At 39.1% G+C, this 19,003-nt stretch overlaps 1 protein-coding gene across 14 annotated transcripts in view; it reads left to right on the forward strand.

Annotated features, from left to right (window-relative positions):
• Window positions 1-12,808, forward strand: part of RSF1 (remodeling and spacing factor 1) — a 129,370-nt gene extending 116,562 nt beyond the window's left edge. For 13 of the 14 annotated variants that reach the window (XM_036324867.1, XM_036324866.1, XM_036324868.1 and 10 more), the window contains 5 exons: window positions 575-642; window positions 1,800-2,007; window positions 3,617-3,834; window positions 6,890-7,078; window positions 10,845-12,808. In XM_036324867.1, the coding sequence (XP_036180760.1) occupies window positions 575-642; window positions 1,800-2,007; window positions 3,617-3,834; window positions 6,890-7,078; window positions 10,845-11,404 (1,243 nt within the window). In that variant the 3' untranslated portion in view covers window positions 11,405-12,808. The remainder of the gene's footprint in view (window positions 1-574; window positions 643-1,799; window positions 2,008-3,616; window positions 3,835-6,889; window positions 7,079-10,844) is intronic. The other variant, XM_036324880.1, reaches the window with a different exon arrangement.
• The last annotated feature ends 6,195 nt before the right edge of the window (window positions 12,809-19,003 follow it).

A 19,003-nucleotide genomic window follows, 5' to 3' on the forward strand; every position in this document is an offset into this window, starting at 1 on the left:
ATGTTGCAGAGTGATTTGTATCATTAGGGTTTGGCAGACTGGCCTGTGGGCCAAGTCCAGCTCACTGCCAGTTTTTGTATAGCCAATACCTTGGGAGTGATATTTACAATTATAAATGATTGAGAAAAGAACCAAAAGAAGAACATTCTATGAAAATTACATGACATTCAAATCACAGTGCCCAGAAATAAAGTTATTTGGGAACTCAGCCACACCATTCACTTGTATTGTCTATGGCTGCTTTTGTACTGAACAGTGACTTGAATAGTTACAACAGAGACTGTGGGCTAGAAAGCATGGAATATTTTCTATCTGGCTTTTTACAAAAATATTTACTGATGACTGGTGCAGATCATCTTTGAAAGTAAAAGTAACAATTTATGTATTAGATACTGATTTAAAAAACCCAATTTTACAAAAGAAATGGAGGCTAGTCGGAGTGAGAGGATGTAGTCCAAGTCACACAGTCCCAAAGTGGACAAGAGCAATTTCATATTCAGGCCTTTTCACTTCCAAGGCAACCCTCCTGACACATTTGTGTCAGGCTGTAACGTGATTGTTGTATGTATTTTAGATTTGATGAGTTTGATGAAGCAATTGATGAAGCTATAGAAGATGATATCAAAGAGGCTGATGGAGGAGGTATGTGTTTGTTTATCATTCTCTCTTTTTCATATAACTCCAGCTAATAAAATAACTGAAATGCCCTGTTTAGAGCAGTGAGCTTTTTTTTTTCTCCCCAGTGTTTATCATGATTACTGCTGATGTGTTAACAGTTTGAGATTCAGAATAATCTGTGAACACAGTGTCGGTGTGTAGACTCGGATCTTACTACTTATTTTAAAAGTTTTGTTTTATAATCTGATGTAAAATGAAAATGTTTCTCAGTAGATTATAAATTTACTTCTGCTTCCAAATGGAAAACCCAGTGAAACTTCCGTTTTCTTTCTATTTTTAGATCAGTCCTGCTACAAAGTATCAAAAATTATGTATATTTGACTCTAAATATATTTCTCTAAATTAACCTTTTAAAAATCAGTTTATTAATTTCATACTCTTTAATATATGACATTAATGTAGTATAATGTAAATGTAATTTCATTTAAGAGCTACATAGCAAATTACCAGCGCTCCAGTGTGGAGCATTGTGGTTTCCATTTAGTTATTATGAAAACTGGAAGGGGTTCATAATACATAGGCTCTTTGTAGGGGAACTGAAGAAATCACTAGCTTTTCCAAAGACGTGTGCCTGCTTACACCTTTGCTGCTGAATTCTCACTTTTTCAGTCCTGCAAACACTGTTAATTTTTTAAAAAATTGATTGTCCTCTTTCTAATGCCATGTCCAAAAGACAACTTTCAAGAAGAGATTCTTGAATCACTGCTAATAGGTATGAGGTTTCTTTTTAGGGTGATGAAATGCTTTGAAATTATTTAGTGGTGACAGTTGTACAACTTTTTGACTATACTAAGAACCTCTGACATATACACTTTAAAGAGTGAATATCATGGTATAGGAATTACATCAAAATGTAAGAAAAAGATGTTTTCTACAAGGTGAACTTCTATTTAGTAGGACAAACGAATGCCAACACTCTTGATGAAAGCTCTGTCAACTGCAATCGTGATAAAAGGGCAGAATTGTAGGAAGAAAATAAATCAAGTAAAGAGCTGCTAAGCACAAATAAGAACAGTCTCGTATTATGAGTCTAGATATTAAAGGGAAACTTTTAATAAATGTACAGTTGTCCCTCTTCCTCTCTCCCTCTCTTCCCCTCAACTCTCCACCCCTGAATTCAGGAGTTGGCCGAGGAAAAGATATCTCCACCATCACGGGTCACCGTGGGAAAGATATCTCCACTATTTTGGATGAAGAAAGAAAGGAGAATAAACGACCCCAGAGGGCTGCTGCTGCTCGCCGGAAGAAACGCCGGCGATTAAATGATCTGGACAGTGACAGCAACCTGGATGAAGAAGAGAGTGAGGATGAGTTCAAGATCAGTGATGGGTGCGTGGTCTGCCAGTTGACCCCAGTCCCTAGATTCAGGCTTAAACGGTGCTAGCAGAGAAGCTGGCCACACTGTGGCAGGGCTTTTGTGTTTGGTGCACACAGACAATCTCTTTTTATGTTCAGATTATTTAACACAGATTTATGAACAGTCTTGGTTTTCTTTTTCTTTTTAGTTCTCACCTGAGGATATTTTTTCCATTGATTTCTAGAAAGAATGGAAAGGGAAGAAAGAGGGAGAGAGAAACATCAACATGAGAAAGACACATCATTAGTTGCCTCCCACAAGCTTGATGAAATTTGCATGATTAATTGGGCAGTTTGGGATGAGAAGCAGGATGAAGAAAGAAGTTCTAATCAGAGAAATCACATAAAACCGCATGGATTATTTAGGGAATTCCCGGTGTGTCGGCATAGCAGGAATGTGGGAAAGCAGCAGAAAGTGCCCTGCTGGAGGTGTGGCAAAGAGGTGAAAAGGAAGCAGATGATGGAGTGTTTTGTTTGTCAGGCATAGGACTCTGTGAAGATGATGAAAACCCACCAAAGGGTTTTAAACACCAGACTAATAAGAGGTTTACATTTCAGAAAGATTTATCCTGGTATTCTTTTGGAGGATGTGTTGAAGGGAAATGATCTAGAGATTACAGAGGCAACTTGGAGAATTGCTATAGTAGTTCAGGTACAGGATGATGTGAGAGATTATCTTTGAGAGGTGGACTCAAGGAATTACTAAATGATTAGATATGAGAAATAGAAGGGAGGAAATTAGGATAAATACCAGATTTTTGGTTTGAGTCCCTAGATGGGTGATAGTATCAAATATCAGGCTCGGGGACTGAAGAGAGAGAAGTAGGTTAGGAAATAATGAGTTTGCTTTTGGAGATGTTGAATTTAAGGCACATGGGGGACATCTCAAGAGACCAAAGCAGTGTATGCATGAAAATCAACATCAGTTCATCTTCATAACTCCTTCTAAGCCAGTAGTTCTCAACCTGTGGGTCGCGACCCCTTTGGCAGTCGAACTACCCTTTCACAGGCGTTGCCTAAGACCATCGGAAAACACATATATAATTACATATTGTTTTTGTGATTAATCACTATGCTTTAATTATGTTCAATTTGTAACAATGAAATTGGGGATCACCACAATATGAGAAACTGTATTAAAGGGTCGTGGCATTAGGAAGGTTGAGAACCACTGCCCTAGCAGATCATTTCTTCATTTTAGGGAAGTTGATACAAGTATTCAGATGTTACATTAAACATTATTTTATGATTTGCTCGACTTGTTAGAACTTGAACTCAGAACTACGGGTTCACAGTTTTGTTGTTTTTGGAGGGGGATTTTAAATTTTTTTTTATCGATTTCAGGAAGAGGAAGGGAGAGGGAGAGGGAGAGAGAAACATCAATGATAATAAAGAATTATTAATCAGCTGCCTCCTGCACCCATACTGAGGATGGAGCCCACAACCCAGGCATGTACCATGACCGGGAATGGAACTGTGACCTTCTGGTTCAAAGGTCGACGCTCAGCCACTGAGCTGTGCCAGCCGGGCTGGGATCACAATTTTAAGTACCATCATAATTCATCTGGTTTCTCTTGGACAGATCTCAAGATGAGTTTGTTGTATCTGATGAAAACCCAGATGAAAGTGAAGAAGACCCACCATCTAATGATGACAGTGACACTGATTTCTGTAGCCGAAGACTAAGACGACATCCCTCCCGGCCAATGAGGCAAAGCAGGCGTTTGCGGAGAAAAACCCCAAAGAAAAATTATTCTGACGACGATGAAGAGGAGTCTGATGAGAATAGTAGAGACTCTGGTAAAAATTATTAGTATCTACATCACACCAACTTAATAAATTCTTGTGATTTCTGGAGATAAGAATTTTTAAAATAAAAGTCCTTTCAATTGTAACATAAGCTTTCTGATAAAACTTTGAGTTATATTATTATGACTCACTAGGAACTAAATTTTTCATAAAAAGCACATTCTAAGAAAATACATACAGATGGATGTGTTGACGTCATACTAAATTCATTTTAGGATTGTGATGAATCTTTGTGGTGCCAAATGTTCCCATGCCTAGTCTTTATCTTCATAGTGTTTCTTGGAAATAATTGTCAGTAAGCTGAGAACCAGATGTCTAGCTATTGGAGAGCGAAGGATCACCAATTATTTCTAATGTTTAGATCACAATTGGTGATTCATTAGTTTTTATAAATTCGCAATGGTTGATGGTATAGCTTGTGCTTATCCCTATTAACAGTAAATGGAGGAACGGCAGCCAAAAGAACAGATACAGTGTTTTGTGGAATTGGCAGATGGGTAGCTGTCATCTTACTGAGGAAGTAGCACAAACAAGTATTATATCCTTGACTTGCCAGGCTTGTGGAGTTTTTATTTTGTTTATCTTTTTTTCTAAACTTTTTTGCTAAATGGAGACATCATGCCCCTTTATCAGTGCTTATTTCCTAAGAATAGGACATTTTCTTACATGACCACAGTATAATTACCAAAATCAGAAATTTTATATTGGTGCTAGAGGCCCGGTACACGCATTCGTGCACAGGTGGGGTCCCTCAGCCTGGCCAGGGATCGGGGCAATTGAAGCCATCTCACCCAGCCCTGATAGGGGCTGATCGAGGCCAGCTGGCCAGGGGGAGGGGCTGTGGAAGGTTGGCCGGCCGTGGGAGGTTGGCTATGGCAGTGCACTGACCACCAGGGGGCAGCTCCTGTGTTGAGAGGCTGCCCCATGGTGGTCAGTGCACATCATGGTTACTGGTTGACCGGTTTTTCGGTCAACTGGTCGTAACTGTCGCTTAGGCTTTTATATATATAGACTAGAGGCCCAGTGCACGAATTCGTGCACAGGTGGGGTCCATCAGCCTGGCCGGCGATTGGGGCCATCTTGCCCAGTCCAGGGGGAGGGACCGCAGGAGGGTGACCAGCTGACCGGGGCAGGAGGGACCGCAGGAGATTGGCTGGCTGACCGGCGGGGAGAGGGACCGTGGGTGTTTGGCAGGCCACGGATGGTTGGCTGTGGGAGTGCACTGACCACCAGGGGGCAGCTCCTTCGTTGAGCGTTTGCCCCCTGGTGATCAGTGCACATCATAGCGACTGGTCATAATGGTCGCTTAGGCTTTTATATATATATAGATGTACTTGTGGATTCTTATTTTAGTCATTGGATATAACATTACCATCAATATTTAGGCTCAACTTGTCCCAGATTTGGCCGGCGGGAAAAGCTTCAAATTGTTGGCTAGCTATTTTGAAATGTTTGAAGTCCATTAGAGAACAAGGCTGAATGTGATAATTCAGTGGAAAAATATTAGCACTCCTGAAATACTGTTCACATAGTGCGATCGCCTGACTGGTTTATTGATTCAAGGTGACAAGAACAGTGCTATTTAGCAATGCTTTGAGAGTTTAAGTAGCTTTATGTATTTTGCAGATTTTAATTCCATATAGAAAAAGCAAAAAATATAACTCCTATTTTTTAATTCTTTGATAGGTTCATCACTTTTTTGCTATTAGAGAACTTATGTGAAGTTGTTACTGTAGCCATATAGCTACATTTGTGAAGTTTGGCATAAAAGCCCCAAAGATTTACTCATCTAATCTAATAAAAGAGAAACATGCAAATTGACCATACCTCTGCTACACTCAAGACACACCATAAGCCACGCCCACCAGCCGATCAGGAGCAAATATGCAAATTAACCCAACTAAGTTGGCGGCAGCCTCGGAGCTGGAGTGAGCAGGAGGCTTGGATTGCCCCCGGCGATGGAGGAAGCCAAGCTTCCTGCCTGCCCTGCCGGCCCTGAGCTCTGCTCAAGGCAACAGAGTTTCAATTATAGAAGATAAATAAATCCCAGATACCTGCTTCCAGCTGGCGTGGCCTCCACTCAAAGAAGGTCTGGGAGCCTAGGTTGCCAGAGGCAACCTAGGCTTACAGGACCTGGGCTCTACTCAAGGCTACAAAGTTTCAATTATAGAAGATAAATAAATCCCAGATACCTGCTTCCAGCCCGCGGCCCTGGCCAGCCTGAAAACAGCCAGCAGCACCTCACCCAGGCTGGCCAGGCACCCCAGCAGGACCCCCCCACCCTGAAGGGGCTTTGGCCAGCCTAAAAATGGCCCTCAGCCCCTCACCCAGGCTGGCGAGGCACCCCATTGGGACCCCCGCCCTGATCCAGGACACCCTTTAGGGCAAACCAGGTAGCCCCGACCTGTGCACCAGACCTCTATCCTATATAATAAAAGGGTAATATGCATATTGACCCTAACAGCAGAACGACTGGGAATGACTGGTCACTATGACACAACCTGACCACCAGGGGGCAGATGCTCAATGCAGGAGCTGCCCCCTGGTGGTCAGTGCACTCCCACAGGGGGAGCTCTGCTCAGCCACAAGCCAGGCTGATGGTTGTCAGCACAGCGGTTGTGGCGGGAGCCTCTCCCACCTCCTCAGCAGCGCTAAGGATGTCCGACTGCAGCTTAGACCTGCTCCCAGCTGGCAAGTGGACATCCCCCATGGGCTCCCGGGCTGCCAGAGGAATGTCTGACTGCCAGCTTAGGCCCAGTTCCCCGGGGAGCAGGCCTAAGCCAGCAGGTGGACATCCCCTGAGGGATCCCAGACTGCGAGAGAGCACAGGCCGGGCTGAGGGACCCCCCCTGAGTGCACAAATTTTTGTGCAACGGGCCTCTAGTTATTAAGACAATAAGGGACTTAAAGTTATTCATTTAAAAATTATTGAAAATGAACTTTTCTTAGTAGCGTTGCGTTCTTATAACCTAAGCTAACTACATTTCTATTTAACAAACAAATTTTGTATATGAAAATTTTTTTTCTTTTGCTTCTTTTTTAATAGAAAGTGATTTTAGCGATGACTTTAGTGATGATTATGTAGAGACTCGGCGAAGGCGGTCAAGGAGGAACCAGAAAAGACAAATTAACTACAAAGAAGATTCAGAGAGTGAAGGTTCCCAGAAAAGTTTACGGCGTGGTAAAGAAATCAGACGAGTTCACAAGCGCAGGCTTTCCAGCTCAGAAAGTGAAGGTGAGGACTAGCTCTCCAATTTATGGAAGTTTGGACAAGGCAGAAATAAAATGAACTCTATACCATTTCTAAGAAATTCAATATAAGCAGTAATATCTTTGAGACAAAATTCATTATTTTATGCCTGGTCACTATTTAAAATTTAAATAAATGCTAGTTGATAAGATACAGGTTTTTTGTTGTTGTTTTTAATCATTATGAGCATTTTATTTTTTGTTTTTTAAAATATATTTTTATTTCAAACAAGAAGGGAAAAGGAGAAAGAAAGAAAAACGTCGATGATGAGAGAGAATCATTGATTGGCTGCCTCCTGCCTACTGGGGATCGAGCCCACAACCTGGGCATGTGCCCTTGACTGGAATCGAACCTGGGACCCTTCAGTCCACAGGCCGACACTCTATTCCAGGGGTCCTCAAACTTTTTAAACAGGGGCCCAGTTCACTTTCCCTCAGACAGTTGGAGGGCCGGACTATAGTTTAAAAAAAAAACTATGAACAAATTCCTATGCACACTGCACATATCTTATTTTGAAGTAAAAAAACAAAATGGGAACAAATACAATATTTGTATTTGCATGTGGCCCGCGGGCCGTAGTTTGAGGACCCCTGCTCTATTCATTGAGCCAAACCAGCTAGGGCAAGATACAGGTTTTTTAAATAGTTCTATTGATTTTAGAAAGAGAGCAAGTGGTGGGGCGGGGGGGGAGGGGGGGGGTGGGGGCGTTGGGGAAGGAGAGAGAGAGGTGTCAATATGAGAGCGAAACATCAATTGGCTGCCTCCTGCACGCCTCCTACCCGGATCAAGCTGCAATCCAGTTATATGTCATGAATTCATTGATCAGCTGCCTCCTGCACACCCCCTACTGGGGTTTAAGCCCAAAACCTGGGCATGTGTCCTGACCGGAAATCGAACTGTGAGCTCCTGGTTCATAGGTCGATGCTCAACCACTAAGCCACACTGGTTGGGCAAGATACACATTTTTAAGTTCACCATTGTAATAATTAAACTTTTCATGGAAACTCGATGAATCTCAAAATTGTGATCTAAGCAAGATTTTTTCTGCTCCCATATTATTTATGGCCCTCATTTTGAAATAACCTCCTTTAACTTGAGTACCTGAATAGCTGGACACTTCCAAACCAAGGTACTTACTGTTTCTGTCCATCTTGACAGGAAGCTTCAGTTGGTGCCTTTTATTTCTTAATAGCTATAGCTGTGCCCCATACCAGAAGTTCAGGAAAAGCTCTAAAATATGAATTTGTGATACCTATTTTTAAAAAAAATCCTCCCCGAGGATCTTCTTATTGATTTGAGGGAGAGGGGGAGGGAGGGAGGGAAAAAGGGAGAGAGGGAAAATGAGAGAAACAGACAGACAGACAGACATCGATGTGAGAGAGAAACATCAATTGGTTGCTTCCTGTAAAGCCCTGACTGGGGATGGAACACGAAACCTTTCTTTTTTTTTTTTTAAATATATTTCTTTTATTGATTTCAGAGAGGAAGGGAGAGGGAGAGAGAGGTAGAAACATCAATGATGAGAGAGAACCATTGATTGGCTGCCTACTGCATGCCCTCCACTGGGATTCGAGCCCGCAACCCAGGCATGTGCCCTTGGCCGGAATTGCACCTGGGACCCTTCAGTCCACAGGCTGACGCTCTATCCACTGAGCAAAACCAGCCAGGACCCGAAACCTTTTTGGTGCATGGATGACCCTCCAACCAATTGAGCCACCTGTCCAGGGCCTCCATTTAGTGTTTGGAGTTATTCCAGAATTCTTTCCAAGTTTACTTTATTAAATGATTCTAACTCTCTCCTTTTCCGCTTTCTTTTTTATGTATTTAATTATCTGTTTTGAAGATTGTTTGCTTTCATAGATCCTTATCAATTAAGTGTGAGTGCATGCCAGGAGAGAAAAGGGGGAAATATATTTGAATAGGGGAGGCTAAAGAAGGAAGATGAACTTCTGGTTGAATGTGTGTTATTTTCCTTGTGTCATTAAAAACAAACATGAATTCATTAATTCAACTCTAAAAAACAAATACTATTCACTATTCTAGGCACTGAGAATAGGAAAATGAACAAAAGAGCCAAAAACCATGGGTAACTTCGTCATGTAACTTTTAGTGGGGGTAGGGGGGAGAAAGATAATATACAAGATAAATAAGTAGAATATATGGTCTATTAAGTGGAGATAAAAACTGTAGAGCAAAATAAGGGAGAAATTTGGGTTGGGAGAGTAGTTGGAATTTCAGGTTGGGTACCACATGAATATCTCCCTAAGAAGACAACATTTGAGTAAAGACCTGAAAGAAATGTTGAGTGTATGTCATGCAGTTATCTAAGAAGAGTGATTCAGGCATGTGAAACCACAATGTGAAGGTCATAAGGCAAGTTTGTGCCTGTCATATTCAAAGAATAGAAGGGAGGCCAGGTTGGAGAGGAAGAAAAGGATGAGGTGAAGCAGGGAGATCAACAGGGACCAGATCACGTTGAGCAATAGTCAGCAAACTACAGCCTACCTGTTTGTGTAAATAAACACTTTGTAAATCAAGTTATAATGTAACATAGCCCTAGCCATTTTTTTTACATACAGTCTGTGCTGCTTTCCCACAAAGTTGAATGGTTGTACCAGAGACTGCCCTTTACAAAAATATTTTTCCAACCCCCCAGGAGTATCAGTGCTGTTCAGTTGAACTTTCTGCACTGATGGAAACGTTCTGTGTGCTGTTCAAATAGTAGCCACTAGTATTATGTTACTATTGAGCACTTGAAATGTGGCTAGTGTAATGGAGGAACTGAGTTTTTAATTTTTATTTAATTCTAATTTAAATTTAAAGTAGCCATATGTCATTACTGGCTACCACATTGGATAGTGTAATAGGCTATGGTATATAGATTTAGGATTTTATTTGGTATAAGATGAGAAATAATGAGAATTTTGTAGAAGTGAGTGATATGACCTGACATGTTTTTGTTTGATTATGGTAGCTGTGTTATGCATTAATTGAAGGGGACATGGTTAGAACGAGGACCAGGTGGGAGGCCATTGAAATAGGCCAGGTGAGAGATGATGGTAGGTAAGACTAGGGTAGAAGTGATAAAGGGATGAAAAAGTCAAATTATGGATATATTTTGAAGGTAGACCTAAAGGATTAACTGTTGCATTAGATGGTAGGAAGGAGTCAAGGATAAGTGAGCAATTGGAAGAATAGAGTTGTCAATAACCGAGAAGGTGGAGATCAGAATAGCACAAATTTGAGGTGGGGGCTTAGGAGCTCGGATAACACATTAGGTTTGAGATGTCTGTTTAGAAATCCAAGCATAGGTGTTGAGTAAGCAATTTGACACATGAGTCTGGAATTTAGGGGGTACCTAAAAACAAATGTGAGAGTTACCAGCATATAGATGTTATGCCAAGCCATGAGACTAGGTGGGATCACATAGAGGTGAGTATAGATAAGGGAAGACATTTAAAGACTAGCAAGGACATTTAATAACATGGGATGAGAGTCAGCACAGTGTTTCAGTTGTCCAGAGTTGGGCAAGATTTCGCCAAAAAAATTGATTCTGCTCTTTCCTAAAATCATAGGTACACATGAATCCCATTGGGTATTGTTATGGGACTGAGAGGAGAGAAAAATCAGGCCAGTTATTGAAGGGACATATTTGTGTACAAACAAGTCTGAAAGCAGGACACATCGTGAATGGGGAGGAAAAGGAGAAGTACTCAAATTTGTTTATGGTTAAATGTGCTGTTTATTCTAGAGAGCTATATGTCCAAGAACTCTGAAGATGAGGAGCTAGCTAAAGAATCAAAGCGGTCAGTTCGAAAGCGGGGTCGAAGTGCAGATGAGTATTCAGAAGCAGAAGAGGAAGACAAACCATCCCGAAAACGGCTACACCGGATTGAGACAGACGAGGAGGAGAGTTGTGACAATGTTCATGGAGATGCAGATGAGCCTGCCCGTGATAGCCAGCCCAGGGTCCTGCCCTCAGAACAGGAGAGCACCAAGAAGCCCTATCGGATAGACAGTGATGAGGAAGAGGACTTTGAAAATGTAGGCAAGGTGGGAAGCCCATTGGACTATAGCTTAGTGGACTTACCTTCCACCAATGGACAGAGTCCTGGCAAAGCCATTGAGAATTTGATTGGCAAGCCAGCTGAGAAGCCTCAGACCCCCAAGGACAACAGCACAGCCAGTGCAAGCCTGGCCCCCAATGGGACAAGTGGTGGGCAGGAGGCAGGGGCACCAGAAGAGGACGAAGATGAGCTTTTGAGAGTGACTGACCTTGTTGATTACGTCTGTAACAGTGAACAGTTATAAGACTTTTTTTCCATTTTTGTGCTAATTTATTCCACGGTAGCTCTCACACCAGCGGGCCAGTTATTAAAAGCGGTTTTATTTTTCCTAGAAAACTCCACTACAGAATGACTTTTTAGAAGAAAAATTTCAACAAACCCTGAAGTCTTTCTGTGAAGTGACCAGTTTTGAACTTTGAAGATAAATAATTGCTGTAAATTCCTTTTGATTTTCTTTTTCCAAGTTCATGGTCCTTGGTAATTTCATTCATGGAAAAAAAAAATCTTATTATAATAACAACAAAGATTTGTATATTTTTGACTTTATATTTCCCGAGCTCTCCTGACTTTGTGAAAAAGGGTGGATAAAGAATGCATTCCGGATCTGCGAGGGCCGAAAACAGAATTAGGGGTGGGAGAAAGCACTTGTGCTTTAGCTTTTTCATATTAAATATATATTATATTTAAACATTCATGGCATAGATGATGATTAACAGACTGTTTAAAAGTTCAAGTCTGTGTTGTTGCAGTTTGAGAATTGTAGATAACATCATACGTAAGTCATTTAGTAGCAGCATTCATGAATCAACTTGTTTACTATTGGAGATAACCACACTTAATAAAGAAGAGTCCAAAAGGGTACCATCCTAAAAAAATCCCTCTAAGTTTGGTATAGCAGAGTTTCTTGTTTTAAAAAAATCATCTGAAAAGTATTTGTACAGTAAAATGTAAAATGAAGCTTTGACAACCAGATTGTGCTACCAACAAATTTAGAACAGCTTTATGCAGTGATGATGAGGTGGCCTCTAATGTACTATCATGGAAAGTTATTAGTGAAATGAGTGTAGTCTTCTTTTAAGGCCCAGTGGACTGTAAACTTTGCAGATAGTGTAACTCTTTTGTTCTGGCCACCTATTTAAATATATAAAATATCATTTTGAAACAAATACATCTATACTTAACATACATGAAGAGATGCTAAGCTGATAGTGGTATTTTAGCACATTTGAAGAAGGGGGAAGGATTTTTCAGGTGAATTTTAACTGGTTTATTCTTGCCCTTAGTATCTACTTCAAATTGAAGTCTACAAACAAAGCAGTTCCTTTGGGAGATTTTTAGTTTGAGTTTTAGCGTGTGTGTGTGTGTGTGTGTGTGTGTGTGTGTGTGTGTGTATGTTTGTATGTATGTATGTGTGTGTGTTGTACTTTCTTATCTGCCTGGATATATTAGCAGGGTTTGAATGTAGTTTTTGCCTTTGGCTATTAGACTTCTATTAAAATTCATTAATAGTCACATGACCAACATAGAGTTGATTGAGAACACCAATGTACTTAATAGGCATGACATCCATTTCAAACATCTCAACACTTAAAAAAAAAAAAGTTAAGCCCTTTGTTTCAAGAAAAGGGGTTTGTATCTAACATGTAATTGACACTAAAATATGAGCTTTGTCTTAGTTTGTGGTACAGCTGTAAAATTTCAGGCAGAGCCATAAATAACATTGTACAAAGTGTAGCACTTGTGATTAAACCTTGCCTGTCAAATTCTGAAACCTTCAGCCATTACTTCTGTGAATACTTTTGCCCTGGGATTTGGGTTTTTCTGTTCCAGTGTTGTGTCTGTTGCCGGCAATGGACACACCATATCTGCTGCTGGCCCAAGAACTTCATTAATTTTTCTTTCCAAATTAAGCATATGTGCTAGTCAGTGTATAGTAAAGCACTTCTCTTTTTTATTATTAAAAAGCTGGCATTAGACTTGCATTATAAATACCTCTCTAGAAACTTTATACTCCTTCTTTTCCCTCCTCAACAGGTGTTGCCCTTAAATCTTATCTTTTTGATCTTGAAAGTTTATAGCTGTTGTTTTTCAGTTATTGGTTCTTTTATTTGTTTTGTTTCACTTTAGTTCTGTAGTACCTGCCCATTAATATTTTTGCTTTGATTCTAGCAATGTATATGTATCTGTATAAAAAATAAAATAATGAAAGCAGCCTAAAAATAGGGTGCACACATAGCATGTGGTTCCAAGTAAGTTGTGATTTTTATTTTGAGACAATGTTCCACTGGAAGGGAGGGAAGGGCTCACATTCACAGACAATAGAGCCGAGGGCTATGTAAGGAGCCACATTCATTAACAAGCCTCCTTTCTAGTTAGGTACCTTTCTTTTATTTGGAAGTCTTAAGAATGTTAGCCTTTTTAAACAGTCAGGCCATAGAAGGATTCTCACTAGTGCAAGGTAAGTGGTTAGAATGTTCCAGTGGCCTATTCTGTTCCCAGTCTCCCTCTACTATTTTACTGGTAGTCCTGCAAGCTGGTCAAGCCACTGTGTGTGGAAACTCCCATGTGCCCTCTGGACACACCAGCTCCTGCTTCCACCTATTCTGTTCAATTAAGCAAGTGATAAGTATTAAGTGGGTAGATTATTTCTTTTACAGGACGCCTAATGTGAAATAAGGAGTTCTTTGTACTCTTCTGTTACAGAGAGCAAAAGGTAATTTTTTATCATTGTGAAGACTGAGTATTCATTCAGCAAATGACCCATTGATATGGGACATTATGATACCGCTTTTGCTGCCCATTGTTTACCAAACTTGAATTGTTTGTGAAGTTGATAGTGTATTCCTTCTAACCTTACATTCTGATTAAACTAATTAACTTTCATTTACAAAGAATGTAATCCAAGCAGCTGATACTCATAAGTTCTTATGCAGAGAGATTCATTATGAGTGATTAAATGTTGAACAGTTAAAAAACAACTCTGCTAATTGGTGTTTAGATTCAGTCCCTGAAAGAGTCTGTTCACTGAAATATTAACTCTGAACACACTTTGAGGAAGTTTTTAAAAATTAGGAAATAGTAAATATTTTATATCCCAAGACATAATTCACTCATTAGGAACTGGACACTGCATAGGAAAGCAGCAATTCATCTAGGGTATAGAACATCTTGAGTCCTTGTTATTGGAGTACTAACCATGGATTTAGGTTCACAATAGAATCGTTTAATACTTTAATCCCCCTGTTTTGAAATACAATTTGGATTCCTGATAGAAAACTCCATCGTGTAAAGCAAATGTATTAACGGGAGGTGTGGTTTAGTACTCAGGCTATGTAGTTTGCAATTTCTGTAAAGGTTTGAAAATGAGCCAAATTGTCATAAAGTAGAGGCTTTTAATTATGTGAAAAAATTCAGACTGAAAATATACCTTTTGGTTTTATAGATTTGTGCTGATGAAATAGTGTTCTGTGTAAAACGTTTTCCATTGTTGGTACATTACTAGAGAATGATGGCAGGGATATTTTCTAGAATACACCTGATATATTGAGGTTGGGTTTCCTGGACACATCTTTTTCCATTTGGTTAAGATGGCAAATTCAGAGAATAAAGAGTTTCATTTAGAATCAATTCACGTCTACTGATAATCTTTTAATAAGTTTGACCTGCCAAAGAACCAAGGACTTCAAATGATGAGGAAGCTGTTGCAAAAAGATTTTTAAACTAATTTTAAAAGAATATAAACTCCAGTTTTCATTTTCTAGTTGATAGGACCCATCCCGTAATATGTGTTTTGAGCAAAGTACATATAGTAAAGAAAATGTAGAAGTTTACTTGTTATTTAGAGGTAAAATGGGAAAATGTTAGCTATTTTTAAGTGGGGTTGATGGGATTTCCTTTGTCATAAGGAATGCTTTTTTAGCTTATGTTTGTGGGGCTGAGAATTGTTCACTATTCGCTAGTTTGTACTACCATACAACTGAAAGGAACCTAATGAATCTTCAAGTTTCACACTCAGAAAACGTTGTGAACTCTGCCTTTCCCCAACACGATGGAACAGGCCATAATTCATGGCATTTCCTCACAGCTTTAGGTCTTTTTTTTTTATGGAATGAATATATATATATAAACATGTATACGTACTTTAGATATTAGGATAAAAATGAATCCTATGAAATCATTAATTGACACAAATCAGATAATTATAACTGATATGAAATTATGAACATTTAATTACAGAAAGTCTAGAGCAGCGGTTCTCAACCTGTGGGTCACGATCCCTTTGGGGGTCGAACGACCCTTTCACATCACCTAAGACCATCGGAAAACACATATATAATTACATATTGTTTTTGTGATTAATCACTATGCTTTAATTATGTTCAATTTGTAACAATGAAATTGGGGGTCACCACAACATGAGGAACTGTATTAAAGGGTTGCGGCATTAGAAAGGTTGAGAACCACTGGTCTAGAGGAAAGTTGTGAAGGTCCTTTTCTTGGTTTGACATTCTAAAAATATATTCCTGGTTCTCCCAAGAAGTGAGAATGCCAAAACTGCAGATCTGTTGTAATCTACCTGGTCCTCTGCTTAATATCTGTTATTAAACTTAGAACAAAATCCATTCCTATTTCATCCACCATTCCCATTGTGTAGCTATAAACTACCTTGGAAGTGGCAAGCTAACTGCTGGTTTTCTTCATTGTTTTTATGCCAATCCTGAACGCGACGCCTTTTGCTATCAGTGTATTTAAACTGAGTTATTGTGTTATGTGTACACTTAGTTTGTTTTCAAAATATTTCACTCCCAACGTAAATGATCATCTGACAGTTTTTGAGTGCCAAGAATTGCTAAGGAACTGTGTGACATGTGTTACAGATAGGGTTATTGCCCAGCAAGCGAGCAGTCGTTAAAAGCCAAAATGTAGTATGGTTGGTATATAAATACCTTAGATTGAACATGTAACACTTTTTATTCATATCAATTCTCTCAGAAATTTATTAGGATTTCACGAGTGGCTTTTTCTCCTCATTTTGGTCATGTAAGCTCAGTTTGTTTTTGTTTGTTTGTGTGCATTTTATATTTATACCATCTTGCTCTGGGAAATGCTGCAAACCCAATTCTGGCACATTTAGTGATTTCAGTTAGTGAAGATGCTGTTTTTATTTTAATTACTTTAAGATGTCTATCCTATGCATAAGTTATATTAGAGGGCATAACAAATTATTAAATGTGTAGAGATGTTTTAATTAAGCTCTTTAGACATTTTGAATAAGAAAAAAACATGTTTTAAAGGAACTACATTTGTGGTTTTTTTGCCAAACCGGTACAAGCTAGAAAATGCACTAAGGACTGAGTGACCCCCCTTGTTCATTTTGCCACTGGATAATGTAAGTTAAGAATGGAATTGTTAACCCTAATTATATGTTTTCTTAACTTTCATCAGCTTCTAAAGAAATCTAATTTAAGTGTTTGGGGTTTTGTTGGGCCTGTATTTATTGAGTTCTGGTCATAGACCAGGAGCCACATGTCATGCTTATGGATAGCCAGACACAGTCATGGGGAAACGTAATGGCTCAAGACCTTCTGAATCGTTTAACTTATTTTGTATGTTGCAAAAAAAAGAACAAAGTTTATTTTGCTTGAGAGTCACATTTTTATAACTGTACAGCTTTTAAGGGATGAGAAGTGGGAAAATACCCTAAAATAGGATGTAGATTTTTACAACTGTGTTTATGCTAGAACATCTACAGGTGCATTATGTAATTAAACCTAAAATTGTTTAAAAAGAATGTGTGCCATGGTCTTCTTCATTCTCCTGCCCTTTAGCAGAGTTGGTGCATATCAATACTGCCATGTGGACAAGCTTTGAAATTAGGCAAGTAATCCTTGTCTCCAAAGTTTTAAGTTCATTGCATGAAAATTATACACACGCATAGACACAAATAAACACGCAGATCTAGTTTATGTCAATGTAAATGGACTTTTCTACTTTGAAACAGCTATAATGGCCTAAATTTTGTCAGTAAAGAGCATATTCTTAGAGTGTGATTTTTGTGATGCCTAACTAGGATATTGATAATGTTGGTCTGGTGTTTTGTTCTTATCAAAGTAGCTTTTTGATAACAGTATCTGAATTGTAGCTCAACCAAACCTGCCAGGAGGTTTTGTATACAACTTGAAAGGGAGTGTCCTGTGCTGGGTTTGAGGGCAAGTGCGGGCAGAGTTTGGTTTCTTTTCAATCTGTAAAAGAAGGAAAAACTAGAATTGATCAATTTGGTTCTTGTTATTCAGTAGACTTAATTCTACAGGAATACTTGCTGGAGAATGGCAGGAAAGAGTATTAGCTTCGAATTCCAATTCCCTTATTTGATAAAAAGTATTTTGTCGTCTTGTAGAGCTGCCAATTCTAGCAATCTTAATGGCACATTTACCATAGTTTTATTAAGACACTTTTGTTTAAATGCCAGTACTTTTTGCCATCTGACGATTTTATCATTCTAATTTCTCACCTTTGTAGCACAAGTGTATTCTTGGAAAGCATTAAATTCATCTCCGTGTGTCATAATGTCTACCCAAGCTAATTTTATTGTCAGCTAATGTGGGACGTCAGTTTCTTGGCTATCCTTTCTGATCAGAGGTGAAGCCTGGGAATTGAATTTCCAGGTGCAGAATACAAATTCCAGATAAGAATTTGTAAATGGTATATGTAAGATTTTCATTTTGATTTTAAAGTAAGAGCTGGAATTCAGGGGTGTTTGCTCAGAATGCCTCTTGGATTTTCAGACATGCTTATATGAAATGCTTTATTTTCCTATGCATAAGACGAATTATTCCTGGAACAGGTTCTCAGATGCTTTATTTTGTTTTTATGAGATGAGAGCTAAAGCAGAAGCTCCAAGATTAACAAACTGTTGAGGTAATCAGGAACGTGCTATTAGTCAAATAGAGGAAACGAGTGCTCTCTACCACATATATCATACTGCATGTGTGTGGGGGTGGGAGGGAAAGAGGTCTGAAAACTGGAAATGTGATCCCAATAATGCACAAAGTAAATTTGTGCATAGGAAATGTGGGAATTCCTGGTAGCTTAAAGCTTCGGGGGCTAACTGCAGTGTATAAACACGTAGTGTGTTAGAATTGCAGTGCATAGTTGTTTCAATATAATCCTTGTAAGTGACAACCAAAATATGTTGTGGCTGGTGCCAATATTTTTGTTAATGAAATGTTCAATGTCTCACTACAGTCTGATCAGAACTCTTGGTGTTATAAGGTAGGCCTAAAGCTATTTTACAGCTATTGGCTTAATTGTGTAACTTTCTTTCAAAATGTTTTATTATACTTCTGTCATTTCTTTCTCTTAATATATGTCAATTGTCATAATAAAATATTTAAATAATTGGATTTAGCATGATGTGTTTGCAAATTTAGTTCATTTTAAACTTTGTGGCACATGGAAAACAAAATTTTCAAGAATAGTTAATGAAGGTTGAAGATTTTTACCACCCCAGAAATAGATGAATTGATTTCACTATCTAGAAAGTAAATTTGCAAGTGCATCAATTTTCTCAAAATAATTTTAAAGCTATTTGCCAAGTAGGTGAATTCTTTAGAAAGCTATTCTTGATTTCTATCTTTAGCTTCTGGAGAACTGACACATTAAAGAGGCCTTGGACTTGTTCTGTGTGGCCTTGTGAGAGCACAGAACTAGATCAGAGGGCAGAAGCCTTAAAGCAAAAAAGAGCTTTCAGTTTTTTCTATAGAAAAACTTTTTTACAGTTTTCTAATAACTTGGGAGTGAATTCTCACCAGTAGGGGATGTTTAGGTTTAGGCTGAGATGGCA

Source organism: Myotis myotis, unplaced genomic scaffold (genome assembly GCF_014108235.1).
Source record: "Myotis myotis isolate mMyoMyo1 unplaced genomic scaffold, mMyoMyo1.p scaffold_m19_p_10, whole genome shotgun sequence".
Classification (NCBI taxonomy): Eukaryota; Metazoa; Chordata; class Mammalia; order Chiroptera; family Vespertilionidae; genus Myotis; species Myotis myotis.